This window comes from Tamandua tetradactyla, chromosome 9 (assembly GCF_023851605.1).
Source record: "Tamandua tetradactyla isolate mTamTet1 chromosome 9, mTamTet1.pri, whole genome shotgun sequence".
In the NCBI taxonomy this organism is placed as follows: Eukaryota; Metazoa; Chordata; class Mammalia; order Pilosa; family Myrmecophagidae; genus Tamandua; species Tamandua tetradactyla.
In genome coordinates this window covers 7,175,388-7,199,358 of record NC_135335.1, presented here as the reverse complement: position 1 = coordinate 7,199,358, position 23,971 = coordinate 7,175,388, and the positions used below count along the sequence as shown (strand labels likewise).

The following is a 23,971-nucleotide window of genomic DNA, read 5'->3' as shown; positions in this document are numbered from 1 at the left end:
AAAAGCAATTATTGTCTAACAGAGTATAACTGTGTTCTCAGAATAACAAAAACCATCTCTACCTTATTACTTAGGGTCATTTTTGTGGTCCTTTTATCTGTCTCTCTCTAACAATTGTTTTCCTGTGGTAACAGATTTTAATGTAGAGTATATTCAGCGGGGTGGCTTGAGAGACCCTCTGATTTTCAAGAATTCTGATGGACTTGGAATAAAGTAAGTATTCTTGGACTGATGGGATTTCCTTGGGAAACAGCCATGTTGCAGTTAGTAAGGTTATAGACAGTATTGGTAACCCGAAGCAGTAGATAACTGAAAATAATTTCCAATTTAGTTTAGAAAGTATGTGTATTTCATCTTTTGTAACTCAAATGATTCATGTTTGTAAAGGTAAATGAAAAAATAAAGACAATCTAAAAGTAAAGCATTTAAATCTTCTGAAATCTACCCCCCCTCAGATAACCACTCGTAACATTTTCTTATATACTATTCTTTTTTCTTATTTATATGTGCATAAATATGATCATATATTTAAAAAATATTTGTCAACCTAAATGTGAATATCAATATGCCTGCTTGGTGAATTCTCAGTGTTTTTTTTTTTTAACTGACTAGAGAAGTTGTGCTTTCCATTAATACTTAACTGGTATTTGTTTCTTAGGATGCCAGATCCAGACTTCACTGTGAATGATGTTAAAATGTGTGTGGGTAAGTCTCAGCCTTTTGACCTCTGTGTCTTTGAGGCAGTGACTGTGATTGTAAGGCCCAGAAACATTGGAGTATATACTTGATTAGGGACGGTTATTTCATTAGCAACTGAATATTTTCTCAGAGGGGGGTGCAAAAATTGCCTCATTTGATGTCCTCGAACATGTTACGTTTGAACCTCCATTTCTTTCTTTCTTTATAATCTTATCACTGTGCATCTGTCTCTCTCTCCATGAAAGGCCTGTCTTCTAGAGTAACCTGCTCAGAAAATGAAAAAATTATATGTTTTAGCCAAGAATGATGCTTCATTCATATCTGTGATTCCCTCCCCCCCCCCCCCCCTTAAAATCAATAGAGACATTTTCAGGAAATTCTTACCACTGCTACATTTGGTAATTTGGCTAAGGCTTGAAATTTTGTAAGCTGCAAGCTAGATCCTTAACATTTCTCTTCATCAGTGAGTGGTTTACATGGGACTTGAATCTGATTTACATTTCATGATATTCCAAGTTTAGGAAAAGGGAACGGATTAGAACTGAACTAAAGAAGAAGATTTCCTGGCATCAGCAGAGGTTCAGCTAGATGTTCTAAGACCAATGATGTTCAGTATAGCCCTGAAGACATCCCAAGACCCTTAGCAGTTCAGAAATGGTCATTCTCATATATGTGATATGCAGTAGAGTGAGGTAAAGTCTTTTAGAAATGTTCCCTACGAGACTTGAAATGAGGAATTTTCAAGACTGTCCTTCTAAAATGACAGTTTCTAATGTGTTTTGTCCTCATCACTGAAGCTCTAATGCCATGCTTTTTTGTATTGGAAATTATTGTAGTTCTATCTCTTGGCCGCTTGAGGGCTCAGTTTCTAGGCATCTTGATGACTCTTCTGTTTGTCTAAAAGCAAAAGTCACAGGTCTCCTAAATATAGGAAATGTTCCTAATCCCTGTATTATTCATCCCTTCCCTGTTTTTATGTTAGATTGTACCCAGTAGATTGGCACCTATTTACAGGCATTCCAGTATGCTCCCTCTGGAATGGACCAGGGATTCACAATGAGAGTGCAGGCTGGCACTGGAGATGGGCAGTAGACGGGGCCGGTAGGGGTGCTGTGAGCTTCTCCTGTGTTTTTTAAAGCAGCATTTTCTTGATTCTGTGCTCACCCAGTTACTGTAACCCTTTAACTGTTTTCTGAAGTTTTGAGGAAGATGGCTCTGCCAGTTTTTGCTTAGTTGTTCAAAAATTCTGTAGAGGACCGACGAACACCCTAGAGTATTTTTTGCTCTTATCTTGGTCAACTGGTAAATTAGAAATAAAATTCATTTATTTTTATATTTAAAAAATATTCCAGGTAGAACATATGGAATAAAAATAAATAATAAGGGGAACAAATGCTAAAATAAATTTAGTTTGAAATGCTAGTGATCAATGAAAGCGAGGGGTTAGGGGCATGATAGGTATATATATTTTTTTTTTTTGCTTTCCTGTGTTAGTTTTATTTCTTTTTCTATTGTCTTTTTGTTTCTTTTTCTGAATTAATGCAAATGTTCTAAGAAATGATGACTATGCAGCTAAGTGATGATATTGTGAATTACTGATTATATATGTTGTTTTATTTTGTTTCTTTATTTTTAATTAATAAATAAATTTAAAAATAAAAAATATTCCAGTTATGGAAATGCAAAATTTTGTTTACCCATATAATAGAATGTTTATCTGTTGATGAACTTTTTTTTTTCCCACCTTTTGGCTATTGTGAATACAGCTGCCATTAATGCTTGTTTTTAGTTCCTTTGGATATATACCTAGGAGGGGAATTGCTGGGTCATATGGGCACTCTGTCTTTAACTTACTGAAGAACTGTCAAACTATTTTTTTGTAGTAGCTATACCATTTTATGTTCACTCCTACAATGTGTGAGTGTAAAAATTTCTCCACATTCTCACCAACCCTTGTTATTTTCCTTTTTAAAAAAAGTATAGCCATCCAGGTGGTTAGGAAGGTATATCTCCTTGTGATTTTGATTTAGCACTTACTTTTTCTTCAAATATGAAGGATTGGTTCAATCCATTGCCTAAATTATTTTGTTATATTTTATTTGTATTCTGAATTACTTCATTATGACCAGATTCTTGCCCTCTTACCTGTTATCTCTTTTCTCTTATTGGACCTGTAAACTCCTTGAAGGCCAAGTTCCAAATCCTAGTTCTACTTGGTATATTTAACAAGGCCAAACACATAGTAGGTGCTCATGAATGTCTTAGAGAACAAGCAATATTCTTTTTTTTTTAATTAAAAAAAAATTTTTTTTAATACCAAAAAACACCAAACACAAACATTCTTAACTTTTGATCATTCCGTTCTACATATGTAATCAGTAATTCACAATATCATCACATAGTTGCATATTCATCATCACGATCATTTCTTGAAACATTTGCATCAATTCAGAAAAGGAAATAAAAAGACAATAGAAAATAATTCATACCTACCATACCCCTTACCCTTCCCTTTCACTGATCACTAGCATTTCAAACAATTTATTTTAACATTTGTTCCCCCTATTATTTATTTTTATTCATATGTTTTACTTGTCTGTTGATAAGGTAGATAAAAGGAGCAAGCAATATTCTTAATGTTCCAATGTCAATATTCTTAATGTTTTTATTCTCCCTTCCTTGACCCCACTATATTTTTAATCTTTTAGCTGTACTGCCTTTCCATTCTTCTCTTACACTATTACTTCTGCCTGGAATTCTCTCTGTTGAATCTTATCTTGTTGAGATTCTACTTATTTTTCAAAGCCGAACTCAAATATTTCTTCTTCCCCCTCTTTTCCTAAAGCTGTCTTTGATCAGATTGGTAAAAATAATACTTTCCTTTTATTTTCAGTACTGTTTAATTGTGCACTACTGTTTAATCGAGCACCTACTATGTGCTGATTTTTTTTATATATATATAGAGAGAGATTTTTATATATATTTAAAGATTATTCACCATGACCAAGTGGGATTTATCCCAGGAACACAAGATTGGTTTAATACATGAAAATTAAACAGTGTGGTTGGCTATAATAACAGGATTAAGAGCAGAAACTATGTGATCTTCTCAATAGAAGTATTTGACCATATCTGACACCCTTTCACGGTAAAAACATTTAACAAACTAGGAATAGGAAGGAACTTAATCTGATAAAGCTGTCTATGAAAAACTCACAGCTAATATCTTATTTAATGGTGAAAGTTGGAATACTTTTCCCAACATCAGGAGCAAGACAACAGTGTTCACTCTCACCACTTCTGTTCAACATTCAATATTGACAAGAAGAACTAACACTATCTCCTTCTGCAGAAAACATACTCTCATATATAGAAAATCCTAAGGAATGCATATACACCGACACAAGCTACAAAAGCTAATAAACAAGTTCAGCAAGGCTGCAGAATACAAGATTAGTATACAAAAATCAATTGTATTCTTATATATTAGCAGTGAACAATATAAAAATGAAATCAAGAAAATTCAATTTCAATAGTATCCAACTTTACAACTTACTATAAAGCTATACTGATCAAGACAGTGTGTTTCTGGCTCAAGAATGTACATTTAGATCAATGATATACAATCAAGAGCCCAGAAATAATTACAGTCAATTGATTTTTAAAAAAATTTTTATTAATAAAGCCAGTCAGCATACAATATGAACATTCTTTTTTATCATATAGTTGTATATTCATCATCATGATCATTTCTTAGAACATTTGCATCAGTGTTCTTTTTAAATAATTTTAAATAAAATTCTTTATTTTTAAAGAATTTTTTAACAATTTTTAAATTAAAAAAATTTTTTTTTTAATTTTTAAAGAATTTTAATAAGAAGAAAATAAAAAAACATACATACAATACCCCTTACCCCTCCCTTTCATTGATCACTAGCATTTCAATCTACTAAATTTACTTTAACATTTTTTCCCCTTATTTTTTTACTTATTTTTAATCCATATGTTTTACTCGTCTGTCCATAAGGCAGATAAAAGAAGCATCAGATGACACAGGGTTTTCACAATCCCACAGTCACATTGCAGAAGCTATATCATTATATAATCATCTTCAAGAAACATGGCTACTGAAACACAGCTCTACATTTTCAGGCAGTTCCCTCCAGCCTCTCTATTACACCTTAACTAAAAAGATGATATCTATTTAATGCGTAAGAATAACCTCCAGGATAATCTCTCGACTCTGGAATCTCTCAGCCATTGACACTTTTTCTCATTTCACTCTTCTCCCTTTTGGTCAAGAAGGTTTTCTTAATCCCTTGATGGTGAGTCTTGGCTCATTCTAGCGTTTTTCTTAATCCCCTGATGCTGAGTCTCAGCTCATTCTAGGTTTTCTGTCCCATGTTGCCAGGAAAGTCCATACCCCTGGGAGTCATGTCCCACGTAGAGAGGGGGCAGTGAGTTTGCGTGTCGTGTTGACTGATAGAGAAAGAGGTCACATCTGAGCAACAAAAGAGGTTCTGTTGGGGGTGACTTAGGCCTAATTTAAAGTAGGCATAGCCTATCCTTTGTGGGGCTAAGTTTCATATGAACAAACCCCAAGATTGGGGTGTGCTGGTGATTTTACTTCATTAACTTTAAATCCTTACAGTTGTCCACAAGGTGATATTATCCCCAAATTATTAAAGAAGACATTAAAAGTTCAGGGAAGTTAAATAATTTGCCCAGCTAGTATTAGTGCTGAGATTTAAACTTAGGTCTCTTTGGCTTCAAAACCATTGCTTTTTCCCTCTACAACTTTATGCTACCTTTTGTAATATTCTGCATTTTGCTGTGATTGTTTTCTCAGATTGACTCTAATATCGATCTTTGTATCCATCGTGGTATCTATCATTCAGTAAAGTATTTGTGGAATAAATAAAAGAGGGTCTATATTAGAAATACTCACTGACAGGTTTCAGAATGGATAGCTTGAGTTCTGTCTTGTACCTAGAGTAAATTGTGCATGGATCCGGTATTCAAGTTAGAGGATAGATTCGGTCAGTTTTTCAAACCTGCCACTGAACAGGATAGCTGAATGAAATGGAGCATTGATTTTACAGTTTGATTGCCTGTGTTCATGTCCTGCTCTGTCCTACAAGTTACCTCAAACCTACTTCTGTTTATTAGGATTAAATGAGGTATTGAATATAAAATTCAATGCCTGACTGTATAGAAAATGCCCTAGAGAATAATTATTATTATTTTAATATTACTTGTTATTTTTTCCATTCTGTGACTTGATTTTTTTGTTGACTATCCATCTTAAGTGAGAATTATCTTCTTGTCTTTTATTGAATTCCTGAAATAAGAAAGGATAGTTTCTTCCTCTTGTGTTTTATATTCTTAATATATCTAAGAATATTGGTGGCTCAGTAGAGATGATTAATGTCTCTTTTGTGGCAGGGAGCCGTCGCATGGTGGATGTCATGGATGTGAACACACAGAAAGGCATTGAAATGACCATGGCTCAGTGGACACGCTACTATGAGACCCCTGAGGAGGAGAGAGAAAAACTCTATAATGTCATCAGCCTAGAGTTTAGCCACACCAGGCTGGAGAATATGGTGCAGAGGCCCTCCACGGTTAGTCTAATTCTTTTTCCCACATTGTCATTTGTTACTAAGAGGATTGTTTACATACTGCAAGAATTTATAACTTTTGTACACACAAGATTAAGATGAAGGTGAAAAAGGCAATTTGACAGGAATAACTTATATTTTTAGGAAGTTCACCATTTTCCAAAATCACTTAATTTTATTTGTGATTTGCGTAGATAGCCTTATCGTCAGTAACTTAATTTAGGAATGTTGGCCTTAGCCCATAATGGAGAGGAGTCTTAAAATTCCCCTGTAAAAACTGCCAAAAGGAAATTTGCCAAGAAAACATCTTACCTTCAGGTTTATATTTGATGAGAAACTTGGGAAAAAGCTGGTTGAGAGCCAAGTGATCATTCTATGAGATGCTGTTTGAGGGCTGATAGAACAGTGGAACTTGGAATGCGCCAGTCATTTTATACACACACAACCTTCAGCCTCCTAATAAGTTGCATTATTATTATCACTAATACATTGATAGGTATAGACAAAGGGGGAAATCTCAGTCTCTCACCATTGTCTGATGAAATAGTATAATTTACTGGAGATGCTCAAACTAAATACAGAATTTCTCATTAAGCAAAACTTTTTCCCCCTAGAAGGACAATACTTTTTATAACTAGTTATCATTTGTTTGATCATGTAGAAATGCAGGAAGACAGGTGGCAAGAATTTAGCCTTCTTACTAACCAAACATGGTCCACTTAAACTAATTACTTTAAGGAATGAATAATTCAATACTAGAGGGATGTAAGGGTTACAGCATTGTTTATAAATATGTTTCCTTTATATTTCTAGAATCTCAATTTTCAAATACTATGGTTGTAATTTATAAAAATGCTGTACCATTAAATAGAGGAGTAAAACCTATGAGCAGATTCAGATTATCTAAGGGGCATAGGCCACAGTGCACCGATATCTTTCAGGGACCTAAAATATGGCCAGAAAGATTGAGGTGAGCTATACTAAGGTCACATCCTAAAAGCAAACAAGCTTTTTTGATCTTGCTGTATGTGTAGTAACATGATTTTTCTATTGGTATTTTTCCCCATAATGAAGGACAAATAATCTTCTGTTCTATGCTTCAGTACTTGGTTTTTTTTAAAAAAATCATCTTTAGGGTGGGCCACAGTGGCTCAGCAGGTAGAGTTCTCGCCTGCTGTGCTGGAGACCTGGGTTCGATTCCCAGTGCCTGCCCAAGCAAAAAAAAATCATCTTTATTGATTGGTACCCATGTTAAGTGTCCATTTCATTGAATTGACAAATATATTTACTCTTACAACCACCACCACAGTCAAGATACAGAACATTTCCTATTATTATTTCTTAACCTGAGAGCTCCTTGTTCACTTATAACTCTCATATGTTTATAATTAGTTTATTAGTTCTTCAAGTGCCTACCACATGCTTAACACGGTGTTAGGTGCTAGAGATATAATGGAAGATAAGATCATTCTTGTTTTCAGAATGTTTAAGAGTTAATAGGCCATACTCTTGATCTTGAGGCTTACTCTTTTTTTTTTTTAACTTTTTTATTTTATTGTATAACATATACAAAGCAAAGAAATTTAAAAAAAAACAGTTTTCAAAGCACTCTTCAACAAGTAGTTGCAGGACAGATCCCAGAGTTTGTCATGGGCTACCATACAATCCTCTCAGATTTTTTTTCCTTCTAGATGCTCCAGAATATAGAAGGCTTAGAAGTCTTAAATATTTTTTTATCATCAGATAATAGACTTTTTTTTCTTTCTTTTTTTGTGAAAAATAACATTTGTACAAAAAAGCAATAAATTTCAAAACACAGCACCACAATTAGTTGTAGAACATATTTCAGGGTTGGACATGGGTTATAGTTCCACAATTTTAGGCTTTTACTTCTAGCTGCTCTATGATACTGGAGACTGAAAGAGGTATCAATTTAATGATTCAGCGTTCAGTAATCTTGAAGCTTATTCTTGTGAAGCTAATGTAGGTAGTGGAGAAGTTTAGCCTACCTATAAGTATGCCCAAGAGTTACTTCTGGAGGACCTCTTTTCTTGCTCAGGTGTGATCTCACTCTCTCTAAACCCAACTCTGCAAGTGAAATCATTGCCATCCCCCCTACATGGGACATGACATCCAAGGTGAAAGTCTCCCTGGCGATGTGGGGATGCCTCCCAGGGATCAATATGGCCCTGAAGCTGTGGGATCAACAATTCCGTTCTGACCAAAAGGGGGAAAAGAAGTGTAACTAATAAAGTATCAGTGGCAGAGAGAGTTCATTTAGAGCCGAGAGGCTACTCTGGAGGTTGCTCTTATGCAAGCTTCAGTTACACATTGCTACCTATCATAACCTGCCAAACCCCAACCAATACCATTCCAGCCAATCCTAAAGAACACCTAGGGCAATAAATAAGATTCTACAAAGTTTCCATGCAGTAGAGTAACTTTTCAGAAACCTATAACCTCCAGATGGGTCCCTGGATCAGATAATTCCTGAAACCTAGAGGGTCCATCCTCTCCAGAACATCAGATAGTTCCATCTCCCTACTCCATGTTAGTGACAGATCTTTCCAATATGAAAAATTTAGAATGGCCATAGCCCAAACACCCCTAATGAGAGGGATAAAAAGATCAAAGGTGATAGTGGAGCTCTACAGAGAAGATAGGATTTAACAAATGAATATGAATGCTGAATCACTAAATTGATATCTCTTTTAGTCTCCAGTATCCTAGAGCAGCTAGAAGTAAAAACCTAAAATTGTGGAATTATAACCCATGTGTCAAACCCTGAAATATATTCTACAACAAATTGTAGTGCTGTGCTTTGAAATTTATTGCTTTTTTGTATGTGTTATTTTTCACAAATAAGAAAGAAAAAAGTCAATTGTGATGATAAGAAAAATTTAAGTCTTTTAGCCTCCTATATTCTGGAGCATCTAGAAGGAAAAAAATCTGAGAGGATGGTATGGTAGCGCATGACAAACTCTGGGATCTGTCCTGCAACTACTTGTTGAACCTAGGGATGGACCCTCTAGGTTTCAGGAATTATCTGATCCAGGGACCCATCTGGAGGTTATAGGTTTCTGAAAAGTTACTCTACTGCATGGAAACTTTGTAGAATCTTATTTATTGCCCTAGGTGTTCTTTAGGATTGGCTGGAATGGTATTGGTTGGGGTTTGGCAGGTTATGATAGGTAGCAATGTGTAACTGAAGCTTGCATAAGAGCAACCTCCAGAGTAGCCTCTCGGCTCTAAATGAACTCTCTCTGCCACTGATACTTTATTAGTTACACTTCTTTTCCCCCTTTTGGTCAGAACGGAATTGTTGATCCCACAGCTTCAGGGCCACATTTGAAAATTATTGCTTTTTTATTTCTTTGCTTTGTATATATGTTATACTGTACAATAAAAAAGTTTTAAAAAAAAGTGTATATATAATGATTCAGTAGTCATCATAATCATTTGTTAAATCCTTTCTGCTCTGTTACACCTCCTCCCCATTTGATCATTCTCTCAATCTTCAGGGATATTTGGGCAATGACTGTTTTAACTTCATCCTGTTGAAAGGGGTGTCCACATGATGGAATAGGGGAATGCAACTGGTTGATGTTCTGGGAGAGGCTGATACCTCTTAAGGGCTTATCTGGCATATGAGCAATCTGGAGGTCTTAAGTTTCTGAAAAATAGATTTAATAAGTCAAACTTATAGAGTCTTAGATAGAATCCTGGGTTTTCTTTAGGGTTTTTAAAAATACTGGTGGTTGAGGCCTGGCATACTGTGGCAATTTGTAATACCTAGCTAAAGCTTGCAGAAGAGTAACCACTGGAATAACTAAATTCTACTTTTCTTGACTTTAAATTTCTCTTTAACATTGACCTTTCCTTTGAAGTCTAATGTTTCCTTCTCCTTTTTTTTTTTCCCTCTTCCTTTTTTTTTTACCTCCTCCTTTTTAAAGGTGGATTTCATTGACTGGGTAGACAACATGTGGCCAAGGCATTTGAAGGAAAGTCAGACTGAATCAACAAATGCCATCCTGGAGATGCAGTACCCTAAAGTGCAGAAGTAAGTGAATTACTCTGCATTTTCTTCAGGGTGCTGTGGGAGAGAAAATTGATAGCAAGGAATTCTTCTTCCCATAAGAGCCTCATTCTGTGTATTAAATAATGAAAAAGATGAGTTCTTTAAAGAGTTGGTTTTCGGAATATCATAGCCCATGATGACATAGTTTTTAAAAAGTACCCTTCTGGTATGTAATAACTCAAAACTGCATTTCTCTCACCTACTGGGAGTTAGTTGATTAGATAGAAGGTAGGGGGTGTACACTAGCAAAAAGGGCTCCCTTTTTTCTTTGTCCACCAATGCTGCTGTTTTTTTTTGTACCAGGTACTGTCTAATGAGTGTTCGAGGCTGCTATACTGACTTCCACGTGGACTTTGGTGGTACCTCTGTTTGGTATCACATCCATCAAGGTGGAAAGGTACGGTTATGGTCATGATGGGATGGAATCTGAAGCTGGTTATATGACTTTGCTTCAGTTTATGCATGCTTAATATACCGTGAAAAGGAATCTATTATGAAATTGTCCCAGACATATCTGGAAAGAATTGTAGTTTGAGTTGACCTTCCTGGCTAGAGTTCCGTGGGAATTAGTATTCATCTAGTCTGCTGTCATAACACCAACATGGCACTGTACCTAAACAACTTAACAGTCCTGTTTCTCTGTTCCCAAAGACAAAGTTCCCCAAATGAAGCTAAGGAAATGGTTCTAGAATAACCAATTTCTCTACGTGCAAGTGTAATAAAGTGTAGTGGAAAGGAACACAAATTTTTATATAGATTCACAATGAAATCAACAAATTAATATCCAAACCACATTTCCCTATATGGAGACATTGGTTTGAATTGTGGACAGAGAAAGACTTTAAGGCCTTTCAGAGCATATAAATAGATTTTAAAAGATGTCCTCATCTAAAAGGAGTTATATTTCAGCTTGTCAGTGTTCCTGAATGTTAGGTGAAAATGGAAATCTAGAATTAATATCACAGGTTTATGATATTATATTCTGTCGTTACCTTTTTGCCCTTATTAGATGTGAATGTGTTAGTATACAGTGGACTTTTAAAGAAAAGTAGTACAGGAATGAAAATAGATAGTGCTTTTAAAATGTGAGGTCCTAATCTAGAACAAGTATACCTTCAGATTCAAAGGTAATTTTGTTTACTTTGCATCCATTCAAGTGGTGTGTGAGAAGTTTTGTCCAGTTGGTCTTGGTTACTACCATGGAATAAAGCAACCCATGACAGTCTCTTGAAGCTATTTTACCTTACTATATGTACTTCATAGTAGGATATAAAGGCCAGACAGGCAAGGACATATAAAGGACTACTTTCAGTAATAAACTGAATGCTCTTTTTCTCTCTGAATCCTGGATGGGTTTTGGGTTTTATAATCAAACCCCAGGAAAGCCCTAATGGTGTTTGATCAAGTGAAAGATAAGAACAGTCTACTTTTTTGACCCTTGGGCATCCAAAAAAGCAAAGTTCTCTTGGCGGAGAGAATTGCTTGCTTCTCTTATACTTGGTGATCTTAACTTTGTACGTGTTTCTCAGTTGAGGGAGACGACTGGGTCATGTCAATGGCTGTTAACAGACTGAAGTTTTTTAACTCACAGGTCTTCTGGCTCATCCCCCCTACAGCCCACAACCTGGAGCTGTACGAGAATTGGCTGCTGTCAGGGAAACAGGGAGACATCTTTCTGGGTGACCGAGTGTCAGATTGCCAGCGCATTGAGCTCAAGCAGGGCTATACCTTCGTCATTCCCTCAGGTAAGCAAAATGGGGAAAAGTGGTTGTCTGCTGTAGACACTTTATTTTCTTCAATTAAAGAAAAAGGAATTGATGGATTATCACCAGGAATGGTTATGATGCTGGGATGGGGAGAAAGCAGTAGTGTCCTTTCTTGTCATTTTGAAGTAACTGCTGAGAATTTATTTAAAAATAAAAGGCAATTTTTTGCCAATGCCTAGTGGAGGCTTTTCAGTTCTAAATGTTTGGGCCCCATTTTAGCCCTAGTAATTTATAGTCTTTAGGAATTGAACTTGTTCTGCAGGTTATACACACCCTTTGTATCACCCTTTGTAATAGACTTTGTCTATTAGAAAGTTGTCAAATTTTAGTATCTAACCATCGTATTATTCCATTCTTCCTAAGAATAAGAACCATATCTACTTTTCTAAGAGCTAGCTAGCTATGAAGTATGGAGTGTTGAATCAGTAATATCTTTTTCAAGTCACCGGTTCCAGAATAAGTGTTATGAATAGCACGTATTTTGAAGTCACAGACCTGTATTATTAGAATTCTCACTGCACATTTACCTACTTTATCCCTGCTTTAGATTCTACAAAGATTTATACTGTTTGTGGTTAGGTGTTTGAATCACCAGATCTCATTTTGTTGTAAAGAGTAAATGAGAGTACCTGTAAACTCATTTGTACAGAACCTTGATCATAGTAGGCGCTCTGATAAATGGTAGCAGCATTTATTAAAAGTTTATTATGTATTAACCACTTTTCATGCATTTTCCCACTTAATGCTTACCAGCAGCCACTTAAGGTATAATTAATCTTGTTTTATAAAGGAAGTTGAGGTTCGAGGGATTAAGTAACTCGGCCAACCACTAAGAGGTAGAATCAGAATAGAAGGTGTGATCTTGTACTAGTTCTTTTTTTTTTTTAATAGTTTTTTTTATTAATTAAAAAAAGAATTAACAAAACAATTAGAAATCATTCCATTCTACATGTATAATCAGTAATTCTTAATAACATCACATAGTTGCATATTCATCATTTCTTATTGTACTAGTTCTTTGAGACAGCTATGTTATAATAATGTATGCTTTCAGCCATTGGCCTCCATTCCGTTTTTTCCAGGCTGGATTCATGCTGTGTATACTCCTACAGACACATTAGTGTTTGGAGGCAATTTTTTGCATAGCTTCAACATCCCCATGCAATTAAAAATATACAACATTGAAGATCGAACACGGGTGAGTAATTCTAACACTTTTTGTGTAGAGTTTTATTCCATTTAAGACATATATTAAGAGATAGATTCACTTGGTTTGTCAAAACTTCAGTTGTCTCTCGGTTAAAATGCAATGTTCATATTTTGGGAACGCTGAGAATAATTAAAATTTTAGCAGGATGCACGTCCTTTGGTTTTGGGGACTCCAATTTTTTTTGAGGTTCTTGGTTTCTTGGATTTTTATGGGACCAAAAATGAATAACTGAATAATCTCTGAAACTGTTTTTTCATTTTTATACTCTTAGAATAATTTGATGGAATGGAATTTATCAATTTAAGATTCGTAACTTTAAGTTAATCTTCCTTTACTGTGATAGCAGTCTAACACTCACACTGTTTTACTTCAGTGTGTTAAATGTGTATACTGCCTTTTTTAACTGGAGTTCCATGAGAGAATTAAGCCCTCCAGAATATGATTTGTATGTTATTCTCTGTTTTCCCAAGGATGATACATTTCTGTTACTAATCTAGATGCATAGGAGAGAAGTTAGTTCTTTTGCCAACCAAAGGCATGGGTCAGTAATTTCTATAAAGAGCAAAAGAGTAAATATTTTAGACTTTGTGGACCATATGGTATCTGTTGCAGCTACTTAACTCTGCCTCCAAGTATGAGATACTTAAACGAATCCACTCGACTGTGTTGAATATCATATACTTTTATATGTCACAAAATGTAATTATTCTAATTTTTTTAAACCATTTAAAAATATAACAGTCTTAGCTCATAGGCCTTACAGAAAACAGGCAGCAGACCAAATCCATTACTGTTGTTTGTTGACCCAGGCCTTAGGGAATTAGAGTTTAGTTCTCTAACAAAACCCTGGTTGTAGGGGCTGAATAATGTCTGACGAAAGAATAAATGGTTTTGACATAAAAACAGTAATTAGAGTTTTTAAAGGTCATGATGTTTATAATTTACTTTCAAATAGTTAAACTACTAATACGGTATTTGAATAGAGACTAGCATATGGTATACTGGTATACATGATACTTTTTGATAGATTTGAAAGTTTAAAGATAAAAAATAAAAGCATAGCAATTAGTGAACTTTCAAGGGAATGGTCATTGACCTATATACTGTGAACATGGTCTGTTAACCATTGTAATGCCCTTTTCAAAATATTTAATTTGGTTTAGAAGCTACCTGCCATCTTTTTACATAAGACTGATATTACTGAAGTTGTTACGATTGCCCATTAGTAAACGAGAAGGCAATGTTTCTTGAATAAATTTTATGAAAGTAAATTTCTGCTTGTTATAAGTGTAGTGAACTTACAAAAGATAAGTCGTTTAGTAAGTTTGAAGTTGTAATAATATATATATGCAGATATAGTTAAAATGTTTCAAAAGAAAAAATTTCATAGTAAAATACTCTTGCTTAAACTCTCAGTTATTCTAAGAGGTAATGCCACCCTCCTGCTCTAAGATTCAGTCTGAAAATTAGTTTTTAGAAAGTATTCTGTTTTTGTAGCTAAAGAGGTTTGTTAAACCGGGGCTTAATTGGATATTCAATTTCTGGGATCACATACCTAATATGTATTACTGTAAACTACAGATAGTCAAGAAAGGGAGAATGTTTATTCAGTAGCATAGGTAAAATAAGCAAAAAATTTCTGTAGACTGTTAATCTGATAAAAACAGATCTTGATTTATCTAGTTCTTAGACTTTGTCTATTAGAAAGTTGTCACATTTTAGTGTCTAACCATCGTATTATTCCATTCTTCCTAAGAATAATTGTTGCATTACAAATAAGGAATCTTTTTTATGTTTCTGTGAAATTTCATTGGGTCTCCTAGCTCCGACACACAGGGCAGCTTTTTATTGCTTTCCATACCAACCTTTTATACTCCAGTACCATCCTGGCATCTGCTAAATATATTTTTAATCACTATAAAAATATAAAGTTTAATTTTAAAGAGAATATTTTCATAAAACATTTCAGAAGAGAATGTTTTACAAAAGAAATGTAAAGCATGTTGGAAAATCAAGATATTCATAGGGTTACTTGTGCTATTCCAATGTAAAAATTTTAACATGAGCGTTGGTAATCTAATAGTATTCAAAGTCTCAATAATTTTTATAATGAGGATTTGTTTAAAATCTTTTGAAAAATTTCAACACACTCTTAGAAATTGGTGGTCTCTGGTATTTGGCAGCAGTGGTAAAATGTGATGAGGGCAAATTGAGTATGTGATCTTGGACATTACTAATATTAAAATCTGATGTTTCCAGTAAAAAAAAATTGAAAGTTTAATGCCCTTAATGGTATATTTTCTTATTTTTACTGTTAGTATTACTTAGCTCTCTACAGAGCTCCAGGGGGTTTTGAGATTGGGGTTGACCTGAACTCCTTATTAGGACCCTTCCAGCAAAGTACAAATGTACTTTAAAAGGCGAGTAGAGAGGCACAATGTATTATATTTTATTTTGGGGGACCCAGTTCCTATTAATTCTTGTTCCCCCGTACCAGAGTTAAATTACTTTGCTTTTAAAGCCAAGGAAAGAGAAACCTCTTATAGTTGTTAAAGCTGTGGCTGCATAAGATACCCAGAGTCAAGGCTTGGCTACTCTGTATTGGAAAGCTAACAGATGCTTATTAAGAAAAATAATTGCCTCTCCTGCTTTGCGATGAGGAAGGTGATCTCATTACACAGTGATGTCCTGTGACCTTGTGAAGAGTTCTGAAAAGGGACTCCCATCCAGTTTTCCTTCATTCAGGAAGACTACCTGACATGAAGCTTTGAAAGGAGTAGGTAAAGTGATCTCTTCAATATGGGAAGAAATAGGAACATTCTTAGGGGTTATATATGGAAAACATTAGATGTATTGACTTAACTTTTGCAAAAATGCCTTCTGTAAAAGAAGACAACAGATGTATTTAGGCAGTGTCCTCATTATTGGTCTTGCTCACTGATTAATCCATCCTCATTTTCCTTTTCCTCAACTGTAGTAGATCTGAAGGGCACTTCCTTTTATTATTATTCAACTGGAATAATCTCACACTGCTTTTGTGGAGAAGGGAAAGAAAACTAAAGGCATTGATTTATTAGGCCATGTGAATGTTAATCTGCTTCGTGTACATACCATCTTGGCAGGCAAGTTGAGAGTTGATATTAGGGAAAATGCTCAGTCTTGTGTCCTAATCTGGATGCAACTTGAGAATGAGTCTCTACACATATTTCTATATATGTGAGGACATAATAAGAACATATAACTTCATCTCTTGTCAGTAGGAACCTAAGAAAAACATGTTTTCCCGCTAGGTTCTTTGTCCCATTGCTTTCTGAGTCCGGGTAAAACTATTGTAAAGGCAGAAGAGCCTGGCATGTCTTTCTGTCCTAAGAACCCTAACACAGTTTTCTCAATTAGGTATTATTCTAACATTGTACTCTCTCCAAAAATCCAAAATATATTCTACTGCTTTCTCATCCCACCAAGGCAACTTCTGGTAGTTCTAAGTGGTCTTTGCAAATACCGTTTATCTTTAGTGAGTATTTCCCAAGACCAAAATTTTCTGAATTGATAGTTCCACTTAAATTCTTGCTTCAGATGCCAACCTGGATTTGTAAGTTAATTGGAGAGAATTTTTCTTGGATGCTGAAGTGATTTCCTTGAAAATTGTCATCAGCTTGCTTTTCTCACTATTCTGTTCCTGTGTAGGTCCCAAATAAGTTCCGCTATCCATTTTACTATGAGATGTGTTGGTACGTATTGGAACGCTATGTGTACTGCATAACCAACCGCTCCCACCTAACAAAGGAATTTCAGAAGGAATCCCTTAGCATGGGTAAGTGTTCTGCCTACCTAAATTTTCAAACCAAGACACTTTATAACCTGCTAGAATGAGGGTATAAAAAGCACAGGAATGGTCTTTGGCACAATAAAAACTTAGGAATAATAACTCTTATTATATCCCCCATGCATTCTACTAATCAGTTTATGTACATTACATTCTTATAATTACCAGTGAGGCTAGGTATTATTATCACCATTTTACAGATGGGAGCATTGAGGTTAAAATGACTTGAAAACATGTCTGTGATCTTACAGTTATAAGTGACAAAGCCGCAACTTGAACCCAGGTTGATCACATTCTAAACTATACCATAGGTCTATGCTTTATTATTTCCCCAACTTCTATCAAGAGAAATACTTTATTGAATGACAGAGGTAGTTTCAATAACATATTTTTAGGCTAGTTCATGCCTTTAAATTAGAGAGGAGCCAATACCGTAATATCCTGTAGTTATAAGCTTCTGTGGGCTCTTCAGTCTAAGCAAGTTACTTTTTTGCCTTAACATTTTCTTCTCAGCATAACTTTGCTCATAGTTTATATTCTCATTAGAAAAAGAAAAGCTCCCCCATGAATGTGAAATCAAGATACAGTATTGTATTTTTTATTGTACAGTGTTGGTGGTATTGTATAGCACAGTCCCAATCTTGTTTTAAATTATGTCTGCTTAGTCATATGTATAGAAAAAGATGGAAAGGAAATGCATCACACTGTTTAGTTGTTATCCCAGGGTAGAGGGATAAGGGATGACTTACTTCTTTGTACCTTCCTGTATTTTCTAAGTTATTGATAGTAAACTTTTGTATTACTTTCATAATAATAAAAAAAGACCAGTAAACATTTAAAAATTCTTCTATCATAAAACTTTTATTTTTACTTTGTTTTGACTATTAAAATCTTCTTTTGAAAAATACTCACTTTTGTTCTATTTTCCTAGTCATATTGCTAGGATTTCAACTCCAGAGCTTAATTTTATGAACAAAACTTTGGACAAAACTACTTTTTAAATATATATGCTTCATACTGTCTGTTCTTTTTAAAAGATAATAAAATTATAATCCCAAATTTAAGGTTGAACTTAAAAATAATTCATAGCCACTTTCATAGGTAACTTATTTCAGGGTCACATGGTTCAAAGATCAGAACCTTCCCGAACTTTTAAAAATCCAATAGAATGTTATCTCAGTTGTCCTCGTAGGTCCGGATTCTCCTTCTACCTGTAACCGTGATTTTCAGCAGTGAACTAAACAATGTTTGTGAGTGCTGTAGGAATTTGCAGAAGGTATATGGACCATGGATAAGAAAGCCACCTAGGAACAGGTTGAAATAAGGAGAGGCTGTTTATAAAAAATTATTTTTAATTGGGTAAAATAGACGTAACATAAAAATCATTTTAGCCATTTTTAAGTGAACGGTTCTTGACATTAACTACATTGACGATACTATGAGACTTTCATCCCCAACGGTTTCTGGAATATCTTCATCATCCTGAAGAGAAGGAGAGACCATTTTAAAATTTGGCATCTTATTCATTTAGTACCCATGCCACCTATTTCTCTGGTTGGTTACATGACCAAGTTGTATGTCCTTACTGCATTTTTTTCTTCATATTGGCAGATTTGGAGTTAAATGGATTGGAGTCCGGAAATGGGGATGAGGACGCAGTGGATCGAGAACCCCGGCGCTTGAGTAGTAGGCGTTCTGTTCTCACTAGTCCTGTAGCCAATGGAGTCAACCTGGATTATGATGGACTGGGTAAAACCTGCCGAAGTCTTCCAAGTCTGAAGAAATCTTTGTCTGGAGACTCATCCTCTGACTCTAGCCGGGCCTCCCACAATGGCCAAGTGTGGGATCCCCAGCGTAGCCCCCGAAAGGACAGGCAGGTGCATCTGACCCATTTTGAGCTTGAAGGCCTTCGTTGCCTTGTAGATAAGTTGGAGTCTCTGCCACTGCACAAGAAATGTGTCCCCACAGGGATAGAAGACGAAGACGCTCTTATTGCTGATGTAAAGGTAAAGGTTTGTTATGTTGTATGACAGCTGCTGAATCTGGCTAAGGCAATCGGTTTCTGGATTCTGGGGGGGGGGAGGGGTATACAGGAAGTTTGGATAATTTCTGATTCTGTTGGAGACAAATTAGTATGTACATGTGTATGTTTGTGCTGCTCAGTGTTTTAGTTCCTAGGATGAGAATAGGTCCTTGTTATGAAAATACTAACAGTCATATGTTCAGTTAGAGCTTAAATTTGTTCTTAAAAACACAATTTTCAGGCTGACCCCCAAAATAAAAGAAAGCCTGAGAAATTATTTGTATTAAGAAATTTTAAGCATAAATTATCCTCCAATAAAGAAGCCTATTTCAGGACAGAAGTGGCCGATAACAATCTATTGCAGTCTTGATACCTCGAGAAGATTGAAGAGGGAGGAAATTGTTCTGTTTTGGGTTATTTTGAAAATATGTTTCTCATCTTTGGTTTCAGATTTATCTAGTATTAAGACTTAAATACATTGGGGTAACTTCTAAGTAAAGTGTCATTTTAAGCATAGTCCATCCTATTGCTTTAAAAAGTTTCTTCATATTATATGTTTTTCTTCTTTTTCAAGAGGTCTCCTAGCATCAGTATTCTTCAAAGCCAAGCCCATACTTTACATAGGTCTCAGAGAAATAAACTTATTTTTAAGAAATCTAGATTTGAGCTGTTTGAATTGGAGGGTGGGTGTTCTTTTATGTCTTTCTTCCTAGGTAACCATTAATGTGGACACCAATAGGCGTAAAGCTGTGAATAGCAATTTTCTTCTTAAATCAGTTGGTATTTGGATATATGTCTTAGATGTATTAGAAAATGAGTCCACAGTTTTTAATGTTATTATGAACACCTGTCACATCGATCATTTTAAGCCATATGAGAACATATAGGGGATAATTTTGTGTGACCTTAGGGAAGATTGACTAAACTTATCATAGTAGTTTTCTTCTTTCCCTGATTTCTCATTCAGGTTTTCCTTGGTCACCCTATAAACCAGTTGAGGTGCTTTCCAGCTTCTGCCAGCTACCTCAGGAAAGAATTCCAAAACCTAGGGTGGGACCTGAACGTATTTAACTACCATTGACATATTACAATTTTTTCGTTTTAGATTCAACATTTTACTATTATTCATCATTGTAAAAATAAAAAAATATTAAAGAGGCTAAAAAAAGTGCTGGTAATCTGGTGAAGTTGGTCTTCTGCAATATGATAGAAGCTAGGCAGTTTGTTTGTGGTTTGTTCTTCTTGGTTTAGTTCTAAAAGAAGGAGCTGGTATCATCTTGGCTTGTGTTTAGGGGAGGAAATGTGGTTTGTGTTTAGAGGAGGAAATGATAAAGTTCCAGGTAGGTGTGGTGCTATTTCTATAATGATTAATATACAGTAAAACAAACTTAGTCATACTTTTCCAGATTCACTTTCCACCCTTCAGTAAGCAAAGGGTGTTTAAATTTTTTCTTTTTCTTTATATGACATATATAAAATTATATAATCCTGAGAGTTTGACTAGATGTACCATCTTTCTACATTGGTCTTTCTTTTTTAATAATAATTAGTCCAATATGGATGTCTGTGAGAAACATTAAGTTGGGACTTTGAGGACTTGTTTACTTATATAATCACATTTAGGAACCCTAAGAAAAACAAGTTTATATCTGATTAACATTCTTTTGGCCTGGATAGCTGTATTTCTAATTCATACAAAAGAAAAATGTCTTTTTAATCCTAAAACATGTCTGCAGATTTGACTCCATTGAATCAAGGTGTAGAAGCAGAACCTATATTATAATCCAACCACAAATTGATAGTTACAAGGTCAAGTGCCGTGATAGAAATTCACAAACTCCCTTAAGTCATTACAAGTAGTATAACTAAAGTGGTTATTTGAGAAGGCAGGGTTAGTATAGTTGTATACCAAGCGAAAATGTAGAAAGATTTGGGTCAGATATTAAGCAGAGTAAAAGAAAAGGCAGCATCAAGAAGGGGGGATATGTGGGTGCAAGGGTAGTTCAGTGGTAGAGTTTTTGCCTGCTATGCAGGAGATCCCGGGTTCGAGTCCTGGCCCATGCACTTCTAACAGACAAGCAAACAAATAAACAAACAAAAAAACCAAACAAACAAATATTCAACAGATGGTGCTGCAATAAGAGGATACTCACATGGAAAAAGAATGAAATGTGGCCCCTGCCATACAGCGTACCAAAAAAAAAAAAGAGGGAAATGAGTTAAAAAGAGACATCTAAAGAGAACTCTTGGCATAATGAAAAGTGGTCCATAGAGAATTTCCTTATTTTTATCAGAATCACTGAAAAACATGGCTACCATCACTAAAATGTAATAACATAAGAGGCAAGGTCATGTGGAATGAATAGCCAGGGGGCACACTGCTTGGGCTGACAGTGTAGGAATTTTCCCTGCAGAAACACATTCGACCGTAGTCAAAATGCAACCAATGTCAAAAATCAACAAATTTAAACCCCAGCTCTGCAAGTAGTTTCACTTAAGATAAATGAACTAATTATTCCTTCGTTTGATCAGTTATGTTTAATCTGAGATTCGGATACAGTAAATTTAAAGCTTCAATATTTTGAGACTCTAAGGATCACTCAAAAAAAGGGATCCTGGCACAGCTGGGGACTCTGCAGTGTTAGAGAGCTTGGTGCTTATAGCCCTGAAGGCTGTACTGCAGTGGAGGAGGCGAGCAAGCACGGAAGTTTGCCTTTCCTACAGAGAGAGGGATTGTTTCCTCTTGTAAAGTGTTTGCTTTTCAGAAATAACTAGTAGAAGAGATAGGAGAAGTGCTGAGATGGGATAACCATATTTACATATTCTTTGGGAGAAAGGTCTATTTTAATTGAGATAGAAGAACTTTGAGGATTTAAAATAAATCCTACAGTATTGCAGAAAGAGTATTGAATATAGAGGTAGAGTGGGATTAAATGAAAAACTGAGCATTAAAAAATGCTGAGTTATTGTTATAGTTCAGGGGAATGTTACCTGTATGTATAAAGTTCTGTTGGGGAGGAGTATAGGTAGCCTTGACACTAAAAATGTACTAAAGGTAGAATGGTGTTCTCTCTTCTCTCCTGCTGTAAGATATTCTTTTTTTTTTTTAATCATTGTATTTTTTTTAATGTTTTAAAAATGTATAACAACAAACACAAACATTCTTAACATAAGATCATTCCGTTCTACATATATAATCAGTAATTCACAATATCATCACATAGTTGCATATTCATCCTCATGATCATTTCTTAAACATTTGCATCAATTCAGAAGAAGAAATTTTAAAAAAAAAACAGAAAAAAATTCATGCATACCATCCCCCTTACCCCCCTCTCTTTCATTGATCACTAGCATTTGTGAGATATTCTTAAGAATTATAGTTCTAGATTTGAGAAGTTGTATCCTTGATGTATGTTGAATAAAGAGACAGGACATGGAGCAGTGTGTATAGTACAATCCCATTAATGTAAGAACAAAAACATCTGTTTGTTTGTGCATTTCTGGATCAGTGGGCTCCAGCAGCATGGTGGGAGTCAGCTGGAAGGTTGGAGTTTTTAGTCAGAAGTTACTGTTTTGTTTGTGTTTATTTTGGTACTAAGGAAATGTTTAATGTATATACACATATAAAAAAGCTTTTAATACATCAGTATATCTGGCTCCCAGACTCAGTGAAACAAATAGTGTTGTTGAATACTTTTCTACTTTCCTGTTTTTCCTGAAATGTTTCGATAAGCCTCCTACTTATGCCATGAGGCTTTTGGGCAAGTTATTAAACCTATCAAAGCCTGTTTCCTCCTCTGTAAAATAACATCTACTTCAGTGGGGTTGTGAAAATTAATGACAATGTTAGTAAAGTACTTAATAAGCAGTAGTATTATTATAGCAAAAAAAATCAGATGTTATAAATCTGTGAAATTCATTTATTCACCAATGTGAATAATGCCTGCCTATTCTGTGTCAGGTACCTTGTTAAGTGTTGGGGCAAACATGCCATGGTCCCAGCCCTCAGAGCACTACAGCCCAGGGGAAGATAGGCCTTTGGGTAACCGAGATAAGTGCATCCTAGTTTTGCAGAGGCTATGCATTACCTGGGGTACAGAGTGGACCCTACTGGATCTCTGGGAGGGTGCCAAATTCTGTCCTGAGGGAAAGAGATGGCACGCTTGTTAATTCACCAGTTAATAAACTTTACTGTTTCTTCAACATTATATAAATGGAAAAAGCTCAGAATTTATAAATTTGCAAGTTGTTCCTTATGGTGCAGTAAGCCACTACCATTCTCAAAAGGTTATGGTAAAAATATGTATACTTTTAAATATTTTCTTTATATTCCTATACTATGTAAGTCATGTTCTTACTAGTTCTGAACTTTTATTCTGAATTAGTGGAAATAAAAAAATTCGGCCTTGTTTAATTTGTGATTGGGAAACTTTAGTGCCCTGTTTTTTGTCCTTTCCTAGTGGCCTCTAGAATTTGGACTTGCTACAATTTGCTCTTGTGTTTTGTTTTAGAGTAACATGTTTCTCAAAAGTGTTTGCACTTTATCATCCCTCTAGGTGAGGTCTCACTGAAAACCAAGATAAGCATTTTCCAAGAAGACCTCTCAATAGTTAGATCACAATTAAAGGTTTTTCAAACATAATAGACTGATTACACTCTGGGCCTTTGAGCCTTAAGATGACGTGCAAGCAAGAGACTTAAGATCACCACATAAACATTTCCAGAAAGAGCGCAAAAGTCATTCC

At 35.2% G+C, this 23,971-nt stretch overlaps 1 protein-coding gene and 1 non-coding gene across 8 annotated transcripts in view; both read left to right on the top strand.

Annotated features, from left to right (window-relative positions):
- The window catches only part of KDM2A (lysine demethylase 2A), a 121,975-nt gene that overhangs the window by 79,551 nt on the left and 18,453 nt on the right, over window positions 1–23,971 (top strand). For all 7 annotated transcript variants that reach the window (XM_077115577.1, XM_077115580.1, XM_077115576.1 and 4 more), the window contains 9 exons: window positions 135–213; window positions 659–705; window positions 6,145–6,323; window positions 10,274–10,380; window positions 10,702–10,795; window positions 11,990–12,143; window positions 13,247–13,362; window positions 17,062–17,188; window positions 18,812–19,206. In XM_077115577.1, coding sequence (XP_076971692.1) covers window positions 135–213; window positions 659–705; window positions 6,145–6,323; window positions 10,274–10,380; window positions 10,702–10,795; window positions 11,990–12,143; window positions 13,247–13,362; window positions 17,062–17,188; window positions 18,812–19,206 — 1,298 coding nt within the window. The remainder of the gene's footprint in view (window positions 1–134; window positions 214–658; window positions 706–6,144; window positions 6,324–10,273; window positions 10,381–10,701; window positions 10,796–11,989; window positions 12,144–13,246; window positions 13,363–17,061; window positions 17,189–18,811; window positions 19,207–23,971) is intronic.
- TRNAS-GCU (transfer RNA serine (anticodon GCU)) lies at window positions 21,216–21,287 on the top strand. Its single transcript has one exon. It is a non-coding gene; the product is annotated as a tRNA-Ser (tRNA).